At 44.7% G+C, this 23339-nt stretch overlaps 1 protein-coding gene across 5 annotated transcripts in view; it reads left to right on the forward strand.

Moving 5' to 3' along the window:
* USO1 (USO1 vesicle transport factor) overlaps positions 1-14971 on the forward strand; it is a 37550-nt gene extending 22579 nt beyond the window's left edge. For 3 of the 5 annotated variants that reach the window (XM_037391930.1, XM_037391934.1, XM_037391962.1), the window contains 12 exons: positions 308-328; positions 3686-3796; positions 4472-4590; positions 4987-5168; positions 6124-6245; positions 7269-7407; positions 8718-8881; positions 9480-9569; positions 10338-10424; positions 11992-12090; positions 12567-12782; positions 13973-14971. In XM_037391930.1, the coding sequence (XP_037247827.1) occupies positions 308-328; positions 3686-3796; positions 4472-4590; positions 4987-5168; positions 6124-6245; positions 7269-7407; positions 8718-8881; positions 9480-9569; positions 10338-10424; positions 11992-12090; positions 12567-12782; positions 13973-14050 (1428 nt within the window). In that variant the 3' untranslated portion in view covers positions 14051-14971. The remainder of the gene's footprint in view (positions 1-307; positions 329-3685; positions 3797-4471; positions 4591-4986; positions 5169-6123; positions 6246-7268; positions 7408-8717; positions 8882-9479; positions 9570-10337; positions 10425-11991; positions 12091-12566; positions 12783-13972) is intronic. The other 2 variants (XM_037391944.1, XM_037391953.1) reach the window with 1 other exon arrangement.
* The last annotated feature ends 8368 nt before the right edge of the window (positions 14972-23339 follow it).

Genomic DNA, 23339 nt, shown 5'->3' on the forward strand with positions numbered 1-23339 from the left:
CCCCAAATGGTTGTAATAATAAGCTAGTTAATTCTGTCAGCAATTAGACTTTTCTGTGATTAAGAATAATGGCAGAATGTGGAATCCTGAATTTGTTCATGCGACTTTTTAAAATCTGCTTTACCTGAAAACAGACAGTGTTCCTTTTTATCCTTTTCCTGGCATTTTTGTCTGAGGTAAATTTGAGTCAGTAAAACTGCCTGTGGCTCTTTAGCTTTAAATGATGTAAGGGACTCAGGCTCTGGGGGGATGTTTCTGAAATGTGTTCCGCTTCAAGGTTCTCAAGTAATATGTATGTAACTTGCAGGGTGATAAGATCGACAGACGGGTATGTATATTTTGGCACAGCTTTGGCATTTTCTTGCCAAAAGCAGGCCTTTTCCTCTTGTCTTGGGTTTTGCTGGGGAGGTTTTAACTGCTTTTTGACATATTTCCACTTACAGCTTTGTGTTGCAGTTGGGTTTGGGGTTTTCCTAGCATAACAAGCTCTTTCTGTGTCTCCAGGGGATTCTCGGGGGGTGCTCCACAAAACTATGGGATAAAGATCTTGGGTAGCACGGGTGCTTTCTTTCTGGTGGGGTGGACTCATTCACCATCTGTTCGCCTAACAGATGTGCTTTCTTGTAAGAAAAACTGTAACTGTTAGAAATACTGTTTTCTCAAACTGGCCTGTAGCAAACAGCTGGTATGATCTGAAGTGGGCACATGCTGCTGATTTCCTGACTGCTAAAAGAAAAATGGTGTTTTACCTGCCTTCTGGCCACTTCGTACATTCTACTTACCAGTAGAAGTTTTAAACTTGGAGCTACTAGTTGTGAATAGTGGGGATCTCATTAGTAGCAGATGACCCCTGAGACCCCTGAAGTGAGTTTGACATTCAGGCCGTGCTACATACAGCACTGCTGAGCTGGTTATCAGCGGCAGAAAAAAAACAGTTCTGAAATACCGCTGCTGTGGAATCGTCTGCTTTATTTACCACAGTTGTTCTAAGGGCTGGGGCTGTATTGTTACCAGCCCTGAACTGTAGAACAGCAGCCATGGGGAGGTGTCATCTATCACACTAGGTGTTATCATGGTATGCCTAGAAAATAGCTGCGTGGAGGTTTTTTTGAGGCAAGTGTTTTGGACTGTGTGGAAACACTTAGGCAGAACATGTTAATTTGACCTTGGAATATCATGCAGCACTGGAGAAAAAATGTGTTTTGCAACTGCTTCCAGCAGATAATGTGCTGTAAATGCCAGGTCTCGCTCGCAGAAGTACCTTTGCATTTCTGACAAGGGACACTTGTACCAGTGTTCTTTGAAGCACAAGGTGTGCCCATGTGCTGCAGGGCAAGACTGCCAGTTATAGTAATTCCCAGTGAGTATGAACTGCATAATAGTACTGGGACAGTAACAGCCTGCATTTGTAAACGTAAGTGAGGGGAAAAGGGTTTGTAGTGCTCCTTGTTTGTTCTGTTTGAAGCAGGCATTTGTTTTTGTTCAGCTAGGGGAGAATTGACTTGATTTTTTGACAAATGTTCACGTGGCTGATGTCTTTGCGCAGATAATGGTGATGTAGCCATTTGGTGCAGCTGGAAGGGCCTGTGTGGTTGTCAGCAGGTTCTTCAGCTGAGGTGCTTGACAAGACAATACTGTTGTAGGTCACTACACCAATGTGACGTGGCAGACGATTTTCTATATAAGCTTGTAAAACCTATGATATGCCACTTTGTGTCTTTGTTCATGCTTCACCTGAAGACTGGGGTGTGAACACAGTCCTTAGCCTTACCTAGCGGGTAAAAAGTGGCGAGACAGCTCTTTGGGCATCCTGTCTTGCCTTTGTGGGTAAACCTGCTGCATGCAAGTAGCTCTTAAACGTGTCTTGTCGTTAGACTGTCTTGGAAATAAATATCACCTCATGAGCAGAGATCTGAAAGTGTCACATTGCATGCAAGTCGTTAACTAATTACCAGCTACAGGGTGGGTAGGGGAAATGCACAGTAGTGATGGGGAAAGCTAGATGAGCGAGTCCAGAGGAAGAGAGAGGGCAAGAGGAAAATAGTTTGGTGGGGACTAGGTAACTCGCAGTGAGGTCTAGGTCAGTGGACACCAGTTGTGGCATTCAACTAGAAGTGTAGCAGCCAGGAAGATAATGTGTATGCAGCGTGACAGGGTCACAACAAAGCTGCAGACAAACCTATAGCAAAGACTAAACAATGATTGCTAGTAGGGCATGTAGTACTCCTCGTGAAACACAACAGGCAGGTGCTGTGTGGTTGGTGAGGGCACCTGTGTTCTCTGCTGTTCTGACTTTGTGCGCTTGGGTTTCTGGAAGTAGTGGTGGTGATAAAAAAGGGCCAGATGTTCCCTTACCTAAGTGTGCAGCATTAGGGATGGCCGCTGCAGTCTCCATCTGTAGTCTGAGTTCTCCTTTAAGGAGATGGTTTCATCTTAGTGATGGTGGTATACTGCAGCAAATCACAGGACCTCAGAAGGAAGTCCTTGAAGGCAGTCTCTTCAGAGCTTGGTATTTTTTTCCAGAGTTGCTAGATTCAATTCCTATCTGTCTTGTGGTCTATAGGGGCTGTTGGGTAGCTGGGAGCCTACTACAGAAGATCTTCTAACCAGGCTGCTACTCACTGGCCATCTTGATGGGCAAACTGGCTTACACAAAGACCTTGGTGGTTTTTTTGTTTGTTTGTTTTAAGATGCTTAGCTAAAGTTAAAAACTACACTGCCTTCAGCCCTGAAGCATAGGGGCTATCAGAAGCAAGGGTGGAAGTCCAATGTCTCAAGCACAGACTCTGTCATTGATGAATACTTCTCTCTCTTGCCACTGTCTTGATCCCGGTGACCACTTGTTGCAGTGTATTTTCTTGCCCTCTTTTGAAGATATCCCAGTAGTTCTATATGCCTTATCTTGCCTTCAAGATTTGCCTTGAGCTTCCAGTTGCTTCACACGATGTACTTGGTGCTGTGTGAAGCTTAGTTTTCCATGCAGGGAACATTTTTCTTGGTTGCTTTCTGAATATTGACTATTGGAAGAGAGGTATGGCTGTCTTAATGCTGCTGTGCCCATGATAAGTGCAGCAGAGATAAGGTAGACAGAATTAAAGAGGCAGTCAATTTTCAGATGAAAACGTAATTTTCCATAGCTAGCGAAAACAAATACTGCAGTTGGCATTCTTCTTGCTGGCTTAACGTGTGTATTGTCCAAACCAAAAGCCACTCTGGTATTCTCTATCTTTACTTAGAAAATACTATTAGGACACATGGCTATTTTTAGTCAGCAGGGGAAGTCTTATTACCGGGAATCCTTAGCTCGCTTAATTTACACCGTGTTCATTCTTTACAGGGGTTGTGTGTATGTTCCTTCATGTTACCCTAGTATTAATTATAAATGCAGAACTAATTTGTTATGATTTTATATTGATGTTAATTTGCATTGAGTCCTATTTCACATCTGTGTTGCTTGTTGTTTTGCTCTGAGAACAGTCAAATGTGACTGATTTAATAGTTGTTTCATCAAAGCACTAAAGCTGTGTTCAGTATCACTAACGAATGGGTTTTTTGAAAGACATGACTTGTGTTTTTTAAAATGTTGTGGTGGAAGCGGGGGAGTTCTGAATCAGTACTGATTTTTTTGGTGTTTTAGTCCTCCACTGTGGAAAGATAACAATGGGTGGTTTTATTCTTTTCAAAGGGAAGCAAAGTACAGACCAGGGTTGGACTACTGATGTTGCTTTGCACTTGGCTAAGCAACTGCTCAATTGCTGTCACGCACTTCCTTCACAACCCAGCCAATATACCTTTCGTATCCTTGACCTGCTTGCAGAGTAGAACCACTTGCATAGAAGTTATTTGGATTATTCACATTCCACTTAAATGTTTATCTAGATGAGTTTGCAGTGATACCATATGACATAAAAGAAAATGCGCTGGGGCAAGAGCTGTAACCAGCCTGTTGTTGACAGTGCTCTGCATACGCTGACCTGTCTATAAGATGCAGATGTAAATTTAAGTACAGTGGAAAGCTGCCAGCATTCTGCTAGCAAAGTGTGGGGTTTTTATTACGACAAGCCTGTTGATGTTTTTAGTGTGACTTACTCTTATACCCCAGAGGTAGAAAGAATGCTTCCTTCTACTGTTGGAGCTTACTTCTATGCTAGCTTTCCAGGAAAAAATCTGATTGAAGTACATAAAGCTAAACTGTCTCCTGATCCAAACTGGAAGTCTGTTTTGCAACAACTAAATCTCTTAGGTTAAGCAGTTACCGGGAAAAGAAATTTCATGGAAACCACAGATTACCAGAGTCCTTCAGAATAGAAGCCAGCTTTTGCAAGGATTTCATCAGCCGTTCTGCCTGCTTCCTAATCAAGCTTGGTTTTACATGTGAAAATAATTTTAACTGGGTATTTATACAGGGAGAAGTATGTTACATGTATTGTGCTTATGAAGTATCTCAAAATATCCTTAACAAGAGCTCTAGCTCACAGGGCAGATAGCCGAAAACCTTGGAGAAGAGGAGCAGCTTGTCCAAGGCCTGTGTGCACTTTTGCTTGGCATTTCCATCTACTACAATGACAATTCCCTTGAAAATTATAGGAAGTAAGTATGATATAGAAGTAATAAGAGGACTGTAGGGAAAGGCTTTGTGAATGGCAGATGGTGGTTTAAGAGGCTTTTAACTGAGGTGGTGCAGTTGAGAAATTTGGTTGAATGTTTCCTATGCATGTTCCTTATGGGATGCAAAATGACTGACCCACCTCTAGCTAGGCAAAGCAGGCAGTTACTTTGCATAGGTCCTCCTGACCTGTGTATTCCTGGGCTGAGAACAGATGTCAGCGGCCACCGAAAAATCCCATCTTGAATGCAAAGCATCTAGTGCGGTTAAGACTTGAGACAGATAATCAAAGTTATAACTGCAAAAACCACCTTGAGGGGAGGGATGGGTTTATTTCTTTCCGAGCATGGCACTGCGATTAATTTGTTTCTTCCTTTTAGAGAGAAGCTGAAACAGCTGATTGAGAAGAGGATTGGCAGGGAGAACTTCATTGAGAAGCTTGGCTTCATTAGCAAACACGAACTTTATTCTAGAGCTGCTCAGAAACCCCAGCCTAGTTTCTCTAGTCCAGACCACATGATGTTTGATCATGAATTTACCAAGCTTGTAAAGGAATTGGAAGGTGAGAATGTTGGGCTCGCTTCTGTAGTTTTCGTGATGAACTGATGACTGAACTACTAAACGTGGTGAATGTAACCCTCTTGAAAGCAGTGTGATGATACTAAAATGGAGTATTCTGAAAAACAATGTTACAGTAATAGCTGTAAGTAATAATATACCGAAGCTCGCTGTTCAGGTATTTAGGAAAAATACTCCCAGTACAAGCCCAAAATCAGGGCTTGTACTAAACTGGGTAACTGTTCTTGGGTGAAGTGATTGTTAGTACATGCTCTGAGTTGCCGAGATGTGTATTTACCTGTGCTTACAAAGAGACTGAAGTATTGAGCACGTTGTGATGGTCACAGGAGCTTGATTCGTGGAAGTATGCAAACCAGATATTTGCTCTTTGAGTCATTAAGAAAAACTATGAATGCTGAATTTCCTGGCTTGTTAGAAAACGATAGGCACATTCTTTTGTGGTTTTTGTCCCTCACAAGAGAGACAGATTGTCACCTGTAACATCTAATGTCCTGTTTCTTAATATTGCCTGGCTTAAATCAGTCTAGAGTTGGAAAACACCTTGAAGCAGCAACGCTAAAGACAGTTTTGCCCAATCATGTTTCCTCTGCATGTTGCCCTTGTAGTCGTAAGTCCTTCGCTTACTTGCACAGCCACTTGGGTAACAGCTGTAGTGGAGTGGAGCCATAATGCAAGCCAAATGCACCCTCTCTGATAGGAAGGACTCAAAACACCCATTTGCTTTTCTGAAACAGTAAAGCAGTAACTGTGCAAACCTTGCTATTAAAACCCCACTGTTTCCTATTTTCTTAAACCTGTTTGTGACACTTGTATTTATTATTTTTTAAAGTGCAGGTTGAGTTTCTAAGACCATGAACGCAGTTAAACTGAGTGAGGCTGTGAGACTGTTTTGAGGATACGTGAACTGGGCTTTGGTTAACAGAAACTGTTTTTGACAGGTGTCATAAGTAAAGCTATTTACAAGTCAAGTGAGGAAGATAAAAAGGAGGAGGAGGTCAAGAAGACATTGGAACAGCATGACAACATCGTGACTCACTACAAAAAAGTCATTAGAGAGCAGGTAAGAGGGAGTTACACTGTATGTGTGCCTCTAGAAGTTGTTTGTTCTGGCTTTCAGAGGTGCTGCAGTGCGGTTTGATACCTGATGTTCCAAAACAAGTAACAAGAAAATAGCAATGCAGAAGCACTTCTAAAAACACTTAATCCAAGTTCTGGTTCAACTGAAATACCAGTGTTTAGAATACTGGTTAAGTTTAATTCTTTGCCTGGGAGCATATCTGCTCTTTCCTGTGTTTAAGTGTTCCTTTCCAAATGAGTAAGTGGAGGTCTTATAGCCCTTCAGAAAGAGATACAGTTCTTACTTCTGTGCTCTCACCTTTGCGAAGATGACAGATGAAGTGTGGCTGAATGAAGAAATTAAGTTTTTCAGTGAAGGCTGAGTATACCTGCCTGTGGTTGGACTCTCAAAATTTTTGTCCAACAGTAGTTCATTTGTTTTGTTGCCACAGCTTAGATTGAGAAGTAGAGGAGCAAAGTTAATTAACTTAAATAGCTAACAGGGAACTGGAGCAGGTGTTTATAATAGAGTTCAGGGATCTGGAATGGATGCAGAGTATAGTGGTACATGTGGAATTAAGGGGCACTTTTGAGCCACCAGTGAGGCTTTATTGAACATGGGGTGACTGCAATTACCACAACTTCTTTAAAGACTCTTGATGTGGATCAAGCGTGTGCAGGCTTCAGTGCGGTGGAGAAAAAGTACAATTGTCAGATTTCATAATTTCCTTCCCCCGCCCTGCTGTCTCTGGTGTGGGGATGCTGGAGGTCTCTTCCAAAATACTTGGAAGGCATTGGTCTGGTGTGACAGGCTGCTTCTGTCTTTTCCAGGCTTTTTTCCTAGGAATAGCTATCCAGGTTTGCATGAGGCTTTTCTGCTCATCTGTCACATGTATCACTAACAGTGTCACTAGGCAACAGTGTGTAATGGTGGAGTTAAAAGTTTTTCTGTCTTTATTTGCCTTCCCAACAGCATTGTACTCAAAAGTGTTGTTACTCTTAAGTGCCTTTTTTATTCCTTTCACAGGACCAGGAGCTTGAAGAATTAAAACAACGCGTTAACACCTTAACATCTCAAAATGAACAGCTCCAAGCAACAGTTACACAGCAAGTGTCGCAGATCCAACAGCATAAGGACCAGTACAATCTCCTTAAAGTACAGCTAGGTAGGCTGTAGAAAGAATAATAAAAAATAATCTTGTTAGTGCAAAGATCTTGTGTGATTTATGGCAAGCTACAGCCCCAGCAGACAACCTTCTGTCACTTCAGGCATGCTCTTATATGTTCTGCAGCATATGAAAACTATTCGTAGAGATAAAATACTCTTATTTTTTTTTTTCCAAGTTGATGTTCAGCATTGCAAATGATTTTGTTTAAGCATCAGATTTGCTTCATTATCTAGAAGTACTAGGTTTTAGTTTAAGTGCCTTTAAACTTACAGAATGAAGCACAGCGAGTACTGAGAAGACAACTTGAAAATGTGAATGAGATACAATTTGTTCTTGCTTTTTGCTTAAGTTTTGGGTCTCTTGAAATAATGGTACTGTTTTCTGCAAGATCTGTTTGAGCGCTTGAGCTAGGATCTGTCTACCACATAGGCCTGGTCTTGGGGCAAACAAGCACCTGAAGAAGACCACTGTAAACCAGACAGTTCACTTAGATGGATGTGTGGAAATACTGGGATTAGCAATAGCTTCTGACCTGATCTAGGTATCACTTTGGTTGCTTACAATGGCAAGCCAAGCCCTTCCTTGCCACCCTAGCTACTTTCCTGCAGGTGTGCCTGGGGAGAGGTGTAAGAGCTGAAGCTTGCTGTAGGAACTGTGGGCTTCCAGAGAGCTGCTGGTAAAGGATTTCTACACCTTTGTTTCTTAAGTTAATCCAAAACAGTTGTTGCCTGTGCAGAACACTCGGAACATGAACGGATGGGCCATGGTGTGTGCTGAAGTTCAGGTCTGTGAATGAAAGCGTGAATTGGGGAAGAATAGTGGTACAGCAGATGTGCAAGATGAGGCCTGTTACTGTCACTGGAGAGACTGCTAACTGAATGCTTAAATCAGGGCAGTATATTCAAGATATTCCCAGGTCAAGATGCCTGATAAACTGGATATGACATGACTTCAAAAAGTAATTCTGCCTTCAGGATTATTTATGATTAAAAATACATAAGGAAACAATTGTCCTTCCTCTATAGAATGACTTGTCTATGAACTTACTCTGGATGAACTGAACAACTGAAGCAGCATGCAGGTGCAGTCATGAGTACATGCTTGAAGGGATGGCAAATTAGAGCTCTTTATTCAGCTTTTGGTAGAGAATTCTTAAATACTCTGCTTTCATTCTTGAGTTAAATGGCTTGTGTTGCCCTGTGGGGTGGGAGGAGAACAGCCAATAAATACTTCAATTGGTGTGTGTGAAGCTAACTTCAAAATAATGTTGGTGTTTATGACCTTTGTTTATGAACTCTGTCTTTCAGGAAAGGACAATCAGCATCATAATTCCCACAGTGATACATTTCAGATGAATGGTATTCAGACAGAAGAAGTGAGCAAATTGAAAGAGGAGTTGGAAGAATGGAAAAACAAGCATGAACTGCTGCAAGGGCAGTTAAGGGAAAAGGATTCAGTGATTGAAAAATTGGTAAGCACTATCTGGGCAGAACTTGATGCAGCTTCCAATTCCTGTTTTCAGATGTAATTTGTTTTAAGCTGTGTAAATCCTCATTGTGACAGTAGTCAAGTAACCGGTAGAATGATGATAATAGGAAATATGGTGGGAGATGGCTTGAGCAGAGCCTTTTCTGTTTCACACTATTCCCAAGAGAAATTTGTGCTACTGACCTGTTTTACTGTAGAATCAGTCTTTTTTTTAATTTTTTCCCCCTCATGTTTTGGGGAGAAAAAAATGATTGGTGTCTCCTAGGAGCTTAGTGAGGGTAATGCCTAAGACACACATTTAGTGGCTTGCTTGTCACAACGCAGGATGGTGCATGCTGCTTTTATTTTGTGCGCGTCCTCTGTATTTGAATTGGTGAAAGACACTTGCATCCAGCTTAGAGGGGACCATCCAGCTGTTCTCATTTAATCAGAGCTTTGTGCTGTGCATATCTTAGCCCATATTTGCACCTTCTCTGCTGGGAACTGTGATCATGCAAGCACATGGTTTGCTTTGTGTTCTAACAACATGACTGTATGTAGTCTGTCTAGTTCTATGGCTGATTTTCCTGTTGTTATTACAGAAGTCTTCACAGCTGGAAATGGGAACAATGGAGCAGTCCTCACAGACCAGCAAATCTGGTGGCTTGGAGCACAACAATGAACTACAGAAGGTGAACCTGTGTTATTTCAGCCAAGCTGCGGTGAACAGTAGTAGCTCGGGATGGGAAGGGAGCTTTGCCCAACTTCAGGGAGGAGCGTTGATTCCTGAGCATGTTGATGTTTTTAATGGTGTCCCTTTATGTGATGATGGTACTACTTGGCGCATCAAGATGGTGCATCCAAAAATGAATCAGCTGGTTTTGCTAAGCAGGTTTGAACCAGCAGAAGACACTTCAACTGACTCTTCAGACCTGAAAAATCTATTTATCCATTGTAAAGTGTATCTTTAAATGTTGATATGAAATCTTCCAGGTATTAGATGTACAGTATAGATCAAGTGTTTAAATATCTGTGGATTCAGTAATTTAGGGTAGCTGTTGCTCAAAAAATACCTAGCAAAGGTTCTGATTGGAGAGCTAATAATCTCTGGATTAATAAGTCACAGTGGGTTTCTGTGCCAAGAACAGTAGTGCGTAGAGGATGCTAATGGAAGCGCTAGTGGTGTGAAACACCTTTAGAAACAGGAGTGAGGCTTGGACAGGAGCCTTGGTTGGGCATGCCACAGAAGAGGGTCCGTAAGAGCAGGGTGGGAAATGGTGTGTGTTGCTGGCTAGTTTTCTCTTCCAGAGAAATGGTTCCTGTGCCCTTCTTGAAGGATACAGCTTTTCTCTCATGTGTGCTAGTATTAAGCTGTTAGTCTGGTAGCATTCAACTTAAGACTTAACTACCTTGCTTTACCGAATTAACTTAAAAGTATGTTTTGTCTTTTTTTCCTAAAGGAATTAGAAATGCTCAGGAGTCAGATAAAACTACAGTCTGCAGAAATCTCCAAGCTTCAGATTGAAAATCAAAAGCTACAAGTAATGGTACCAGTGAGAAAGTTCCTTATTTTCTCTTTGGGGACTAAATTTTGAAGACTTGTTTCCTGCTTATGCTGTCTGTAGCTATTGTCCTAAACCAGTCTTGTTTTAAGAATGTATATTAGCAATTGATTCCAACAGTGTTTTAAATGAAGTACTGTGTTAACTTGACAACATCTTTCATGAGGGAAGATGGGAATTCCAGGTAAGTCAGTGTACCATGCGACCATGGGTCCTTGGTATTTTTAAACAAAGAAATACCAGCTATGCAGTGTTTTAAGCTTATACCCTAATCAAAAGGAAGAGTCTCGTGTGACACAGGCATGGTGTCATGTATGTTGGAGGGATCCTTATTCTTACAAAGTTGATGATACTAATTTGGAAGTTGACATACATTTATTTCAATGGCGAATGGTGGGTGCATCTGCCTGTACAGACCTCTGAATGCCTCAGAGCTTCTTTTTTTTTTAGCTATGTATTGAAAAATTACCTAATAAAGCCTTATAGAATAGCTAAATAGATGTGATTGTGTCCTCAAAACTATCATTCGAAAGTGAATGTTGAGCTAGAGAACTCAAATGAGTTGCATGAAAATGTTAGACTTTTCCACAGCAGAGCTAACAGATAAAGCTGCAGGAGTGTGGGTCACATGATTGACATGATGACAACGTGTCAAACAGAACGAGGGTAGCTCCTGCCTGCCCTGCTTGACAAGTCTGCTTGTAATGAAAACAGGGTAGCTGGTCTGTGGTAGCTGGACTTGCTTAAACTCTTGGTTCTGGCTGGTTGGTTCTGACTTATGCACCAAGTTCTAATTCCGGTATTCTGAGAGGACTGGTGTGGGCAAAATACCAGGTGTTTAATGTGCAGATGATCTGAGAGAAGGCAGCTTTTAACACTTCCAATGTCGAAAGTCTCAGCTGCTCTGATACAGGATGCCGTTGCATGCGTTGGCCTTGTGTGCTCAGGATGCAGAGGCACATTCACGTGCTCCGTGCTGTCACCAGTTGTCAGACCACCTCACTGCCATCCTCCACACTGCCTGCCTTTCCTACAGCTTTGGCTTAATTGTGGCATAACCGCAGAAGTAACTGTCTTGAATTCATGCCGTGTTGCAGTTTTAGCTGAAAGTCAGCTGCCGCATTTTGTAAAGAAAAACTTTGGAAAGGGCTGTCTGAGACTAAACTATTGCTAGTTTTACTAGTCCCATACAAGAGCTGGATGTTTAGCCTGATAGTTTTTTTATCATCTTTGGCACTCAAGAAGCATCTCGGTGAAGGCTGGTGGCCTGTAATAGACAGGGTCTGCCTAGAAAAAACCTCACAGCTTCTATAGAGTGCATTTTGATGAAATAAGGCTCCTTTTTGTGCGCACGTGCCTATGTGTTTATGGAGACTCCAGGAAGCACAGATCTTTCCTGATGCCTTGCAGGATGTATGTAACTACCACACCTTGGCTATGCTGTAAGAAGAAAATAGGCTTTTAAATTCTGTGACTGACTGTATAACATCTTAGCTTGCTGTCTTTGTGTGCAAGGCATGCGATGCTCTGATAATAAATTTCTTGTCCACAGAACGCAACTGCAGATCCTGTGTTAGGAGGCAGCGGTGCAACAGCAGCAAACAACTCTGAATTGGAGGGAAGACTTGAGCAAGAAATAAAAGAATTGAAGGTTGGTAGTGTATGAACATCAAACCAAGTTGCTTGATACTCGGCCTTTAGTTAGGAGGACTTCTACAACAGGAAAGACTTTGGGTGGAAGTGGTTTATTTCCTCAGCATTTGAAGTTTTTCAGGCTCCGTAGGGGAAGCCAGATGAGTCTCCTCCTTCATTTTTCACTTGGGAAATGTAGACCTTGTCTGCCTTCAAAGAGCTGGTAAGCACAGTCTAGGCAATAGCTTTATTCTGACACGGGCGGTCCAGTTTGCCTGGGAAGAAAGTAGCCACTGTTAAAGACTCCTGCCTACCTTGCTCCTAGTGGGTAATAAGGGGAGTTTGGGTAAGGAAGTATGTGGGAGCAAGGCCACCAGGCCCTTAGTGGCGTTGGAGCTCTTACAGGTAGCATGTGGCATGTGTTTGTAGGAAACGGGGCTTCAGCTGGTCCTGTGCTTATGGTGTAACTCTGCGTGGGATTTTTCCTGTTGCCAGAGTGAAGTCAAAGCCCTTTCTGAGGAAAAAGAATCACTAAAACAGCACCTGGATTCATCCAGTAGTACGGTTGCTATCTTGCAAGATGAGAAAAGTAAACTTCAACAAGAAGTTGCAGAATCAAAGAAAGAGCAGGATGATCTTCTGGTGCTCTTGGCTGACCAGGATCAGAAACTATCTGCACTGAAGGTCAAATTGAAGGATCTTGGTGTACCGGTAAGCAGAACAATGGGTCCAGTGAGTTCTCTGGTCCGAGTCAGGTCTGAGTACAGCAGTACGTGATCCAGTAAGTCTGCTGAGGCCTCTTTCTATAGATAGAGGGCTGTCGAATCTACCGGAGTTGCCTTCTCAACTTGTATTGGCAGCCATCAATAAAAGATGGTAACTGCCTCTTGAAGGAAGTGTTTGGCTTAGGGATGTTGAGAGGTACCCACCAAACTCCTGTGAGGAAAACTACTTGTCATGTGTATGTCTGGAACAATACCTGGCCTTGCTGCAGTTTGTCCTGGTTGCCAACTAGAAAGCAGATGACGGCTGTGTTACAATCCTAAGGGATCGTTCCACAGATAATACAAGTGAGAACCAGAAAGCTTTAGTTTGCTTCTTAAGCAGCACTGCAGACTGTTGGGGCAGTTTCTGGGAGCCTTGTCTTCCAGGAGGTTTCTTTCAAGAATCCTTGTGACTCGGAGCTGGGGATGTGTCTGTAAGGTGGATGGAACTAGTTGTTGTGCTGCAGATACTGTGGATCAACACCAGGCTAGAGCCTGGGCTTCCAATTGGGAGACTGTCATTCTGTCATTTGTGCCATCCTTCTGAAAGGAAGGGTACGTTTTGGTATTTGGCAGTCACGTGGTTTAGCTTCAGCTGCAGGAATTGGGTTTTAAAGAGTCTGCGGTGGGCAGAGGCATTACTTCTGTTGAATGGCATGTGTGGCAAGTGTAGATCCTCTAGGTGCAGCCACGGAATCTTTGAGTCTGTTGACTTTTAAATGACTTAAAAAGAGTACCCTAGAAGACGTTAGCAGTTTCACTTGTGGCACTGCAAAGCACTGGACAGACACATTTTCCTCCCCAGCCTATTTGGTGAAGAATGTGGGGTTTAATTCATGCACCTGTATGGGAAAATGAAGCGTATATAAAGTTGCTTCCTCGAATGTATGGGGCAGAACCGATGGTGCTGAGTGGAGGCGGTTGTCCCCAGTTGTCAGCCGACCTTAGCAGAGAAGTTAAAAACTGTGTGACATTACAAGATGACTGTTGCCCTTATTAAGCACTAATTGTTACGGTGTGATAACATTTGGTTAGTTTTAAGCATATTTTCACTCTGTCAGCATTTGTCTTTCCTTGAGAAGGCTGGATCAGAGTTAAGGGATGTTACTGCTCACAACAGATCTTTCCTAATTTCAGATTGAAGATGAGGATGATATAGAATCTGGAGATCAAGGAGATGAAGATGAGGATGGGGATGAAGAGGAGCAAGACTAGAATGCTTTTGAGTGTTACCATGAAAACTAGATTGCATTGTTGGCAGAAAAAATAATGTATTATTGGTGTACAAAGCAAAATATCTGCTGATGAGGAGCAGATGGGAAAATGGCAACCGTGGGACTAGTTATAAGTTACTGAAGTGTTCGAAACCCCTTCATACTAGGTAAAGCAAACAAAAAATCACTGTTTAAGTTCTACATGAGTAGCCCAAATTGTACTTGTTTAGAAGTTGCTTTAGACACAGTTTAAAGCATGGGGATGACAATGTTGCTGCCTCAGTTCATTGTCATTGACAGAAGTTCTGTGCATTTGTCTACGGTTTTAACCTTCTGGAACTCTTTAACATAATTAAATACGAAAGTATTTGGTTTAACATCTGTCAAATGGAATCATTGCCCCTGCCTTCAGCATGGAGCTTCAGTATAATTCGTGGCTTCCTTTAAAGAGCCGTGGTGAGGTAGAAGGGTTGGGGTGGCTGCAGTGTGTGGTGGCCACTGCCAGCCTCGTGGGCTGGCTCTCTAGGTGCGAACGGACCTGCACAGCGTCGAGTGCCTTGACACCTGATATGGCTGCATTCGGAACCTCCCGGGGGGAACCGCAACGCTATGCTGGTAACGTCGAAGAGGTTTCATGGAAACCTGCGCAAGAAAGGTAGCATTTTTAAGAAGAATCTTTATGGAAAAACAGAGACCAATACACTCTTTCTAGAGTTCAAATGTGCTACCGAGTCAGTGTGATAACAATAAGTAAAAATCTTGTAGACTACTTCAGTAAGGAAATGAAAACTACTATGATTTATATAACTTATTGGCTCTTGATGAGTGAATAAAAGAAAAAATTTTAAAAGAAAAAACAATACAGTAAATGCATCTATTTCATTTTTTGGTAATAAAAATAGGTATGTCCACTTAGTCCTCATTCATTTAATTTTCTTGTCCTGTTTTAATAAAGTATATTTTAATATGCACGTAAAATTGTCTAAAACTAGTCTAGGGTGGCAGATGAAAGTAATAAAACACCATGTACTGGGGCTGTCATCACATGAGTACATAGGGGTGCTGGTTCAGTTTTTGCATTTTTTGCCAATATAGACTGCAGCAGTTGCTTAACCTCCTTTACACCTTTTTTTAAAAATAAATGATTCCTTAATCATGATAATTTGAGGAAGGCCAGGAAAGAAAGACTTTTTGAAGTCACGTCATACACTTAAATGTGTGTTTAACATAAAATTGTTGGAAGGAGTAGTTTAAATGAGCTCCACTCTTGCATTCTGTCCTGGGGCAGATTTGTCTGGAAAAGAGCAAGGATGAGAAGCAACAGTAGAACAAGAGCCGAAATATTGTGTGACTGGGGGGGGCTTACTTCCATACAACAAGGCCTGGTTCTTATTTTCAGTGTGACTTGCTGTTTGCTGAACATTGCACACCAACGAGGAACTGTGAGTGAGCAGCTCACAAGTGTTGCCTCTCCACCATCTCTTTTCTGTGCAAAATCCAAAAATGAGGACAGAAGCATGCAGGCCCCTGAACGATATTCTAGATGACTTTTGCCATGTTTTCTGATGCAGCAAGAGTTGCAGATAGATTTATTGGTAAGTGTACTTTGGTTTTGAGGCAGTACTTTTTTTTTTTTTTTTTTTTTAAAGGCAGGAGCTGTGCAAACTACAGGTAGAAAAAACAACACAGGCGGCCTGGAGTGCTTTGCTGCTTGTTCAGTGACGTAAAGAAGTTCTACAACAACGGACAGCTTTGCTGTTTGCAAACCTTCATCACAGAGACATTAGATGACTTCAGCCCAATTTAGTGAGTTAGGCAAGTCTCTCTTCCTAGTGTGACTACGCTCACTTCTTGACATGAAACAGAAGAAGAGTACCTTGTGGCCACTTACTAAGCAGAAGGTGGTACAATAGCAGCATTGTCAGCTAACGGGTCTTAATTATTTTTTTTTTTTTTCCAGTGCAAAGAGAAGTGATGGGTATTTGCTTTGCCAAGGGTATTTTGGAGCTCTTGTGACAAACAGGATTGAGAGATACATGGCTTTTAAAGTCAGCAGGGGAATAATAATAGAAAGTAGTGTAACTTGATGCCCAGGCTTTCTGTGTTGGGATTTAGAACAAAGTAGGTAAATTGGTACACTACCATCCTTGATGCCCAGGCTTTCTGTGTTGGGATTTAGAACAAAGTAGGTAAATAGGTATGCTACCATCCTTACTCACAGGTAGTACAGTCACAAGATTGGGATTATTACAAATAGCCGAAGAATTTAAGTATCGAGCTCCCACTGTGTGCATGGATATAGGCTGGTATTTCTCAGCCCTTGAAAATTCTGCGACAAGGTTTCTTGTTCAGGCACTATGCAATGGGAGTCTTTAAGCATGGTGCCTATAATCTATTAAAGAAAAAGTGAACTTAAATCTGGACTTTATGGTATTGGTTTTCTATAGTGACTAGACCATTTTAGTTGTTAGGTCCTCTAATGCTCGTGTGAGGTGAGACTTGCCTAAATCTAATTTTGCCATGATGATGTCTTCTGCAAGCTTTAAACTGAACTACTTTTGAGCATCGGCAGCCACATGTGCCTTGCCCTTTCTCCTTACAGTGCATGTAAGCGTTAGATAGTTTTGCTCTCGTTTACTGCTGTATTTGTTTGCTCCCTGTGCTGTCTCCCAACCAGCTGCAAGGCCTGTTAACTATTCCCACTGGACTTAATTCCACCGTGGTCGAAACATACAATTAGATTAGCTAGTGATCAGACTGGGGATGGACCTGTCCTGCTAGTTTCAATGTCTCTTTACATAAATGGTGGTGATAAGAACTGCAGAGAGATTTTTACTGTAACCCAGAGCCTAACCTGGGGCTTGCTGGAGGTCACTGAGAGGTGCTTTGATCTAACCAGGGCCACAGCTGGGCGTGTTGGGCCTCTGATGCCAGTATGAACAGCACTTCGATAGGACAGTGGAAAGGAAGGGCAGGCTCGCTTGTTAAGGAGTTTAAGTTTGCATGGAGCCATTTGTGTTATCGCCCAAAGAAATGGGAGCTCCTTTCTGCATGTCTTGGGGAGTCAGTTTGAAAAAAATGCTTTTTTTAAGGAACCCTGGTAGAGGCGACAGCTTCAGTACGCGGGTGTCCTGCGAGCGCTTGCCTTGCCTTTTGTTGCTGTCAGCAGCACCACCCCTGCAAATGCGGCGACAGCTTCTCCTACCCTACTTTGACAAGGCAGACCTACTTATTTACGTCTGCTTGAATTTCTTTCCCCATCACTGCCAGCTGTCCTGCGAAGCAGTGCTTCTCTTTGGAAGTGTTGGATCCTTTGGTAGAGAGGGAAGGTGGCAGTGGAGGAGTGGAGTGGTGCTGGGAGGCCTCGTGGTTTTGTCACCTACGGAGAGCCTGGAAAGCTGATGCGGCCCGTGGAGCTGGACCAGCCAGGAAATCTGCTTTTCCCTCCCCACATCCCACTAGGTGATTTGTGACCTTGCAGGCTCTTTGTCTGTTCTATACACCTTTGACATCACCCCAGATGTTTTTACTTTCGTCTTCTGGGTGCCTTTCTGCAAGGTCTCTCAAAATGCTGTGGGCAGAAATATACAGGTATTTCTTAGTTGCTCTTCAGAATGTGACCGTGCCCTAGGAGGCAGGCGTGCCTCTCCAAAGGAGAGGGAAAGGGAACAGAAAAAGGAAGATAAGGGAAAATAAATGAACCTTTTCCTTATGCTGATCAGGTGGAACCAGCTGGAAAATAAGCATAAACACAGACTCAGTATGTGAAGGAACAAGGCATGGGATTGATGGTCTGGTCAGATATTAATAAGGAGCTGCTAATCTGGCTATTACCTGGATATCGGGGCTGCTCCCGAAAGATGGCATGCTGCAACGCTATTTTGTTGCCATTCGCTGCAGTGTTAGGCTGGGGGGAAGCTTGTCCTTTTGGATGCAACTTCTAAATGTTTGAAATTGCAAAAAACGAAGGAAGAGACAACTAGGTGGGGTAGGAAGTTCAGGAGACAGACAAACTGGTTACAAACAGGTTTTAAAGCCTGTTCAAAGTGCTTTTCCCAATTAGAAAACCTGTTTTGTTGATTATTTTATTGCATCATTCTAGTGGTGTATCTTCCTGCAGGTAGTAGACACGTCTGGATTATAACTGTATTATTGTCAGATGGGTGGCCTTTGCCCAGGAGGTATTCGCTTGACTCTGTGAATCTCGTTCTTGGCCGTGTCAGGAAAATTAGATTTCTTCTTAGTTCTTTGGAATCTTTTCCATCATGATTGGGACATAATGCGGGGTGTTTTTCCTCATTTTGCGCAGTGTCTGGATCCTTTCCACATAGTCTCTTTGTCAAAGCAAGCAGCTGATGATAGTCAGGAGGTGAATACATCACAGATTTCTAGCTTGCTTGTTTCGCGTACTGACATTGATACAGATAAACAGGCCAAGGGCACTGAGCTGCAGCGAGTACCAGCAGTGGTGAGCAGAAGCAAGTACTCATTATTGTATGCTAACAGTAGAACAACATAACCTGCTTGGAGTCCAGAGCTGGTGCTTATGCACCATGTCTAGACCCAGACAGTGTGGGTCACTTCATACATACCCTTTCAGTGCCAGGGTTTTCAGGAAAGGTCCAGTGCTGCCTGATCTGAACAGGGGAAGGCTTTGTAATTTCTTTAAGATGGCTGCTACACCAATTTCTGGATCAGTTGTTTGCAAAGTAAGGACTTAAGGGAAGTAAAAGCAGCCTTACCTGTGCTACGTGGGCTCCGCTTGCCGCTGGTCTTCTGCAAGCTCAAAAATTGCTAAATCCTCTTCATTTGTGTGAAGTTCTTCCTAGAAAATGAAATCAAACTAGAGTGTTCAGCAGTGTGTGCAGGCTGAAGAGATTCTTTTTTTTTTTTTTTTGTAAATACTTTACTAGAATTAATGTCTTCCTTTCTTTAAACTATAGGAATAAGGGAAAATTTGAATGCTGAGAGGTTGGAGACTGGTCGAGGGGGAGAATTTGTTGCCAAGCAATCAAATCCCCGGCCTGTGCAGCGTGCAGGTGTGGGTGTCCATGAGACACGGCTGCTCACTAAAGCCCTTCGGCCAGCTGTCGGCGCAGTCAGTGTTCGGCAGCGTGAGTGGGACTTGATCCTGGCAAACCTGACGCCTCTCAGGATGGGTCAGCTGCACTCATACCACCAGCAGCATCATTCTCCCTTCCAGTGAGAAGGAATTATTCACCATTCTGCGCTCCCTTGGTCACTTTGCTCGCTGAACCAATCCATCCCATGTGCAAGGTTTGCCATTATCCCAGAGGGTGGTTCCTCCCCCAGCCCCCAAGAGACTCTAGAGGAGAACCAGGACCTTGTCTCCTGTTCTTGCTTTTCATGAGTGAAAGGATGGCAGATGCAGAAGGATGATGCCACCAAACAAGAGCGAAGCCCCGGCGGTTGGCTGAGCAGTGTGCTTTTCATCTGTAGTGCAACTCCTTTCTGAAAAGAGATGTGAAATGCATTTTTTTATTTGCTGGCTATCCCTCTCAACTGCTATTTAAGGTGGGACTCTGTTACACTACTTGTTTCTCTCTGTTACGCCATTTTGCATGTTTCTAAATCACACCTACCTGTGTGGCACTGTTGTGTGTGTGCAATGCATGTGTGGCCTGTGTGACACAGCCCCGTCAGTCACCCTTTGCAGAAAAGGGTGTTGGGAAGGGACAGCTACAGCTCGACTCCCCAGCAACCAAGATGCTGTAGCTCACCGATCCAACAAAACTGGTTTTTGAAAAACCATAGGCCCTCTCTGGAGGCAAGTGGTAAATCTGTGTCACTATGTAGGTAGCTGTGCCGCTTCCAAACTGCTCTCTGCTAAATATATGGCCCTGTGGGGAAGGCTGTAGGTTTTTCTGCACATATTGGACTCCTTTGCTCCATGAAGCAGGCACAGAATATGACGTTTGTTTGAAATGACATTTCAGAAACAAGAAATGGGTCTGGCCAAGCCTGTGATCACTTCCTACCACTTCTATAAGAAACCCGTAACCTTATGACACTGTTCGTGATAAAGGACATCCTACCGGGAGTAAACTGTGATGCAACAGACTTGGATCCTGAGGTTAATGTGAAGGTCAGGCCAAGGCTGAAAATACCGTTGGTGCATAGTGTTGCGCCTTGAAACTGAAAGTTTCACTGGTGGGCAAAGAGGGGACAGGCAGTGGTCATCAACGGCTGCTTGCAGGCAGCATGTGTTTCACTAGTAGCGGTAATAAATCGTGGGGCAGACAGCCTGCTTGATTGAGGGAGATAGCAGCACCGGTCAGGAAGAGCCGTTGCTGTTCAGGCTGCTGCGTTCTCAGGGATCCAGGAAGATTCTTGAGAAAGCGTGTGCTCAAGGGTTAGTGTTACAGGGGCCTCAGATTGACCTCTGTGACAGCAAGCGACAGATGAGCTTAGCAAAAAGAAAAATGAATTGGCCCCTATCATCAGTGAGACCTGAGGTGCAGGACAGCTGAGACACGCCCCCCCAGCCATGTCGGCAGCCAGATCAGTATCTCCGTACTGACCCGGAGTGTTGGGGCTACGTGACAGACCAGGTGGGAGAGGTGCTTCCCAGCACCCAGGGCTGGCACTGAGCACACACGTTGCAAAATCAGGCCTATGCTACAGGAATGAACAGTTTCTGACTCTCCTGTTGCTGCGTCTCCATTTAGGCAAGGGAAGAACAATCTGACTTTTATGCAAGTCCCTCGCTGCGCCTGGAAGCATCACCAAGAAAATCAGCTGGGCAGTATGGATATGTGCCTGGCTCCACAGTCTCTGCCCTCATCTAAACCCATCGGCACGGGAGCACTACGCCCCACATCCAGAGAGCAAGAAGGCTCTTAGATATCTAAGTTTCACAACAAGGGGTTCCCAGAGCTTCCCTGATTGATGGCTGCTGAGTTGTCTGGTGTAGCCAAGTCTCTTGGCAGGGCAGGGATTTTTAAACACCCTGTCTTACACCACAGAGCCGTGTGGTGAGCCCAAGGAAGGCAAGTTCTGCATCCACAATAGGAAACCAGCTTGCTCTTCAGCTTCTTGGCTCTCCATGTGGGCCACGCCAGGGCAAAGACAGCTGGTGCCTGTGCACTTCTCAATCATGATGGCCACAGATTTCCAACAGAGCAGGAGCCAACTTGCAGAAGCGCACAAGTCTAAGGAGAAGCTTTGCCAGCACTTGCATGACTAAATTTGCTTCTTGAATTCCCAGTCACCTGCTCCTCCCCCTGCAGACAGATTTGTTGCCTGTATCTTAATGTATTTCCAGGGGTGTTACCTGAAAGACCTTTCTTATTCATTCTGCATCTGATTTACCCCAGCTTTTAGCCTGTCCTGTCTATTCACACTTCCTTTTTCAGAATAAAGCGTGGTGTGGAACGCAGGGTCTGCATAGCTGCTATTTGCAGCTTAAGACACAGAACAGGTGCAAAGCGGTAGGATCTCTGCCCCTTCAGCGGAGGAAGGCCCGCACCGCTGCACGCACACGTCTCTGACGCTGCAGGCTGCCTCTGCGGCGTGTACTTACACCAGTAAATCCGTCCTGGATTTGGACATGTCACTGGGTAAAGAGCTTAGCTCCTGGATACGGATAAGGTCCAAATGCAAAGGGGGAATGGGGCTCCCCCCAAATGGGGGGTGGGGGTGGTGTCCTGAGACATGTTCAGGTTTAAGCTATTGGTACGAGCCTTCCTGCACCTCCGGAAGGTGAAGCGCACCTTGGTGACAGATTCTCGCTGCTGACCGCTCATGACAAGATTCAGTTTAAACTGAGCCCAAAGTACAGCCAAATGTTGCCTTCGTGTCATCTCCCACAACACAGGCAAGCTGGTTGGTGACAGTGCAAAGCCGCAAGCTCGGTCTCCACCTGCCCTCCTGGGGGACCCTGCTCCTCATCCGCACGCTTTCAGGCCCAGAAATGACGATGCAAGGGAGCAGCTTTGCTGCGGGCGGCTCGGGCGGGCGGCGTGTGGCTCGGGCGGGAGGAAGCTGCGGAGGTAATTAGTCAGACCTCGTTTATCCTTCGGCGTGTCTCTGCAGCTCGCTGGGCCTGCCACAGTGATGCTGGGGAACGCTTCTGGTGGCCGAGCTGCAGCGTGGCCGCCAGAGGTCACGGTCGCCACGCGCGCGGCTGGAGCCCCCGGGCGCGCAGCCCCGGCGCCGAGCGGGGGAGGGGGGGGCTCCCCGCTCCATCGGGGGCTGCTTTTAGTTTTAAACAGAGTTGCAGAGCAAACAGCTGTAATACAGCTTCCGCTACCGAAGTCTAGTCATTCTCAACCACACACAGTTCTAGCAGCTGCACAGTCCGAGTTGAGCCGAGCAGTAGGTCCCTTTGGAACCGGAGCTGGTAACGGGACCTGGCTTCGGTGCTGGGCTTGGAACCGGAGCTGGTAATGGGACCTGGCTTGGGCACCCACCTGCAGAGTGCGGCCGGGGCAGGGGCTGTGCTGTGCCTGGGCCCCCTGCGCCAGGCTGGGCTCTGGAAGAGCTGTGCTGCTCCGGGCATGCACACTGAGCCTGCCCCTGCGGGAGGGCACAGCCAGCGTGGGCTCCCTGCTCCTGGGCACCCTCGTCGCATGCCCACGGTGGTGCCCCGTTAGGGTGCTCCCGCCCGGTGGCCTCTGAAATCCTGGGGTTTCCGCTGGGTATCCGGTAAGCAGCGGATGGGGCTCTCCTGCTGAATTCCCCAGTAAAGACGGATGTGCCTGGCAGTTTCAGGGGGGTTGGTCGCCCTGTCCCTACTCCTTAGGTGGGACAGAAGGAAGCCTGTTGCTGCTCCAGCTGCCTGGCTGAAGCCAGCGCTGTGCGCACTTGGGTTGAAACCTTCCAAACGCCATTCACCGCTGTGGTGACAGACGTGGGAACCTGAAGGCTTGTCTTTCCACTCTGCGACGCAGAAGCAACAGTTTTAAGAGGGAGAGTGCTGAATCAAGGCAAAAGACCTGTTTTGCCAGTGATCCACCGTGCGACCTCCACAAATGAGTGGCTTGATTTGCCTTAACCTCCACGTGACTTCTTTCCTTTGGGTTTTTGCAAACTTCAGTGATGCACGCTGTGCTGTATGTGGCTATGGAGCAAACGTCCCTGGCTGGGGGGCTCCAGGGACATGCAGGTGAGAAAGCAGGTGCAGCGAGCTGCCAGGCTGAGGACAAGCTCGGGCACTGTGCTGCCCTCCCATCCTCTCCTCCCCCCTCTCCCCGACTTCTTTTTGTTAAGTTGCTGCTCCTGAGTTCACTGAAAGGTGACTGGAGGGCTTCTCGTTTCCTTATATCTCA

This window comes from Falco rusticolus, chromosome 1 (genome assembly GCF_015220075.1).
Source record: "Falco rusticolus isolate bFalRus1 chromosome 1, bFalRus1.pri, whole genome shotgun sequence".
Lineage (NCBI taxonomy): Eukaryota > Metazoa > Chordata > Aves > Falconiformes > Falconidae > Falco > Falco rusticolus.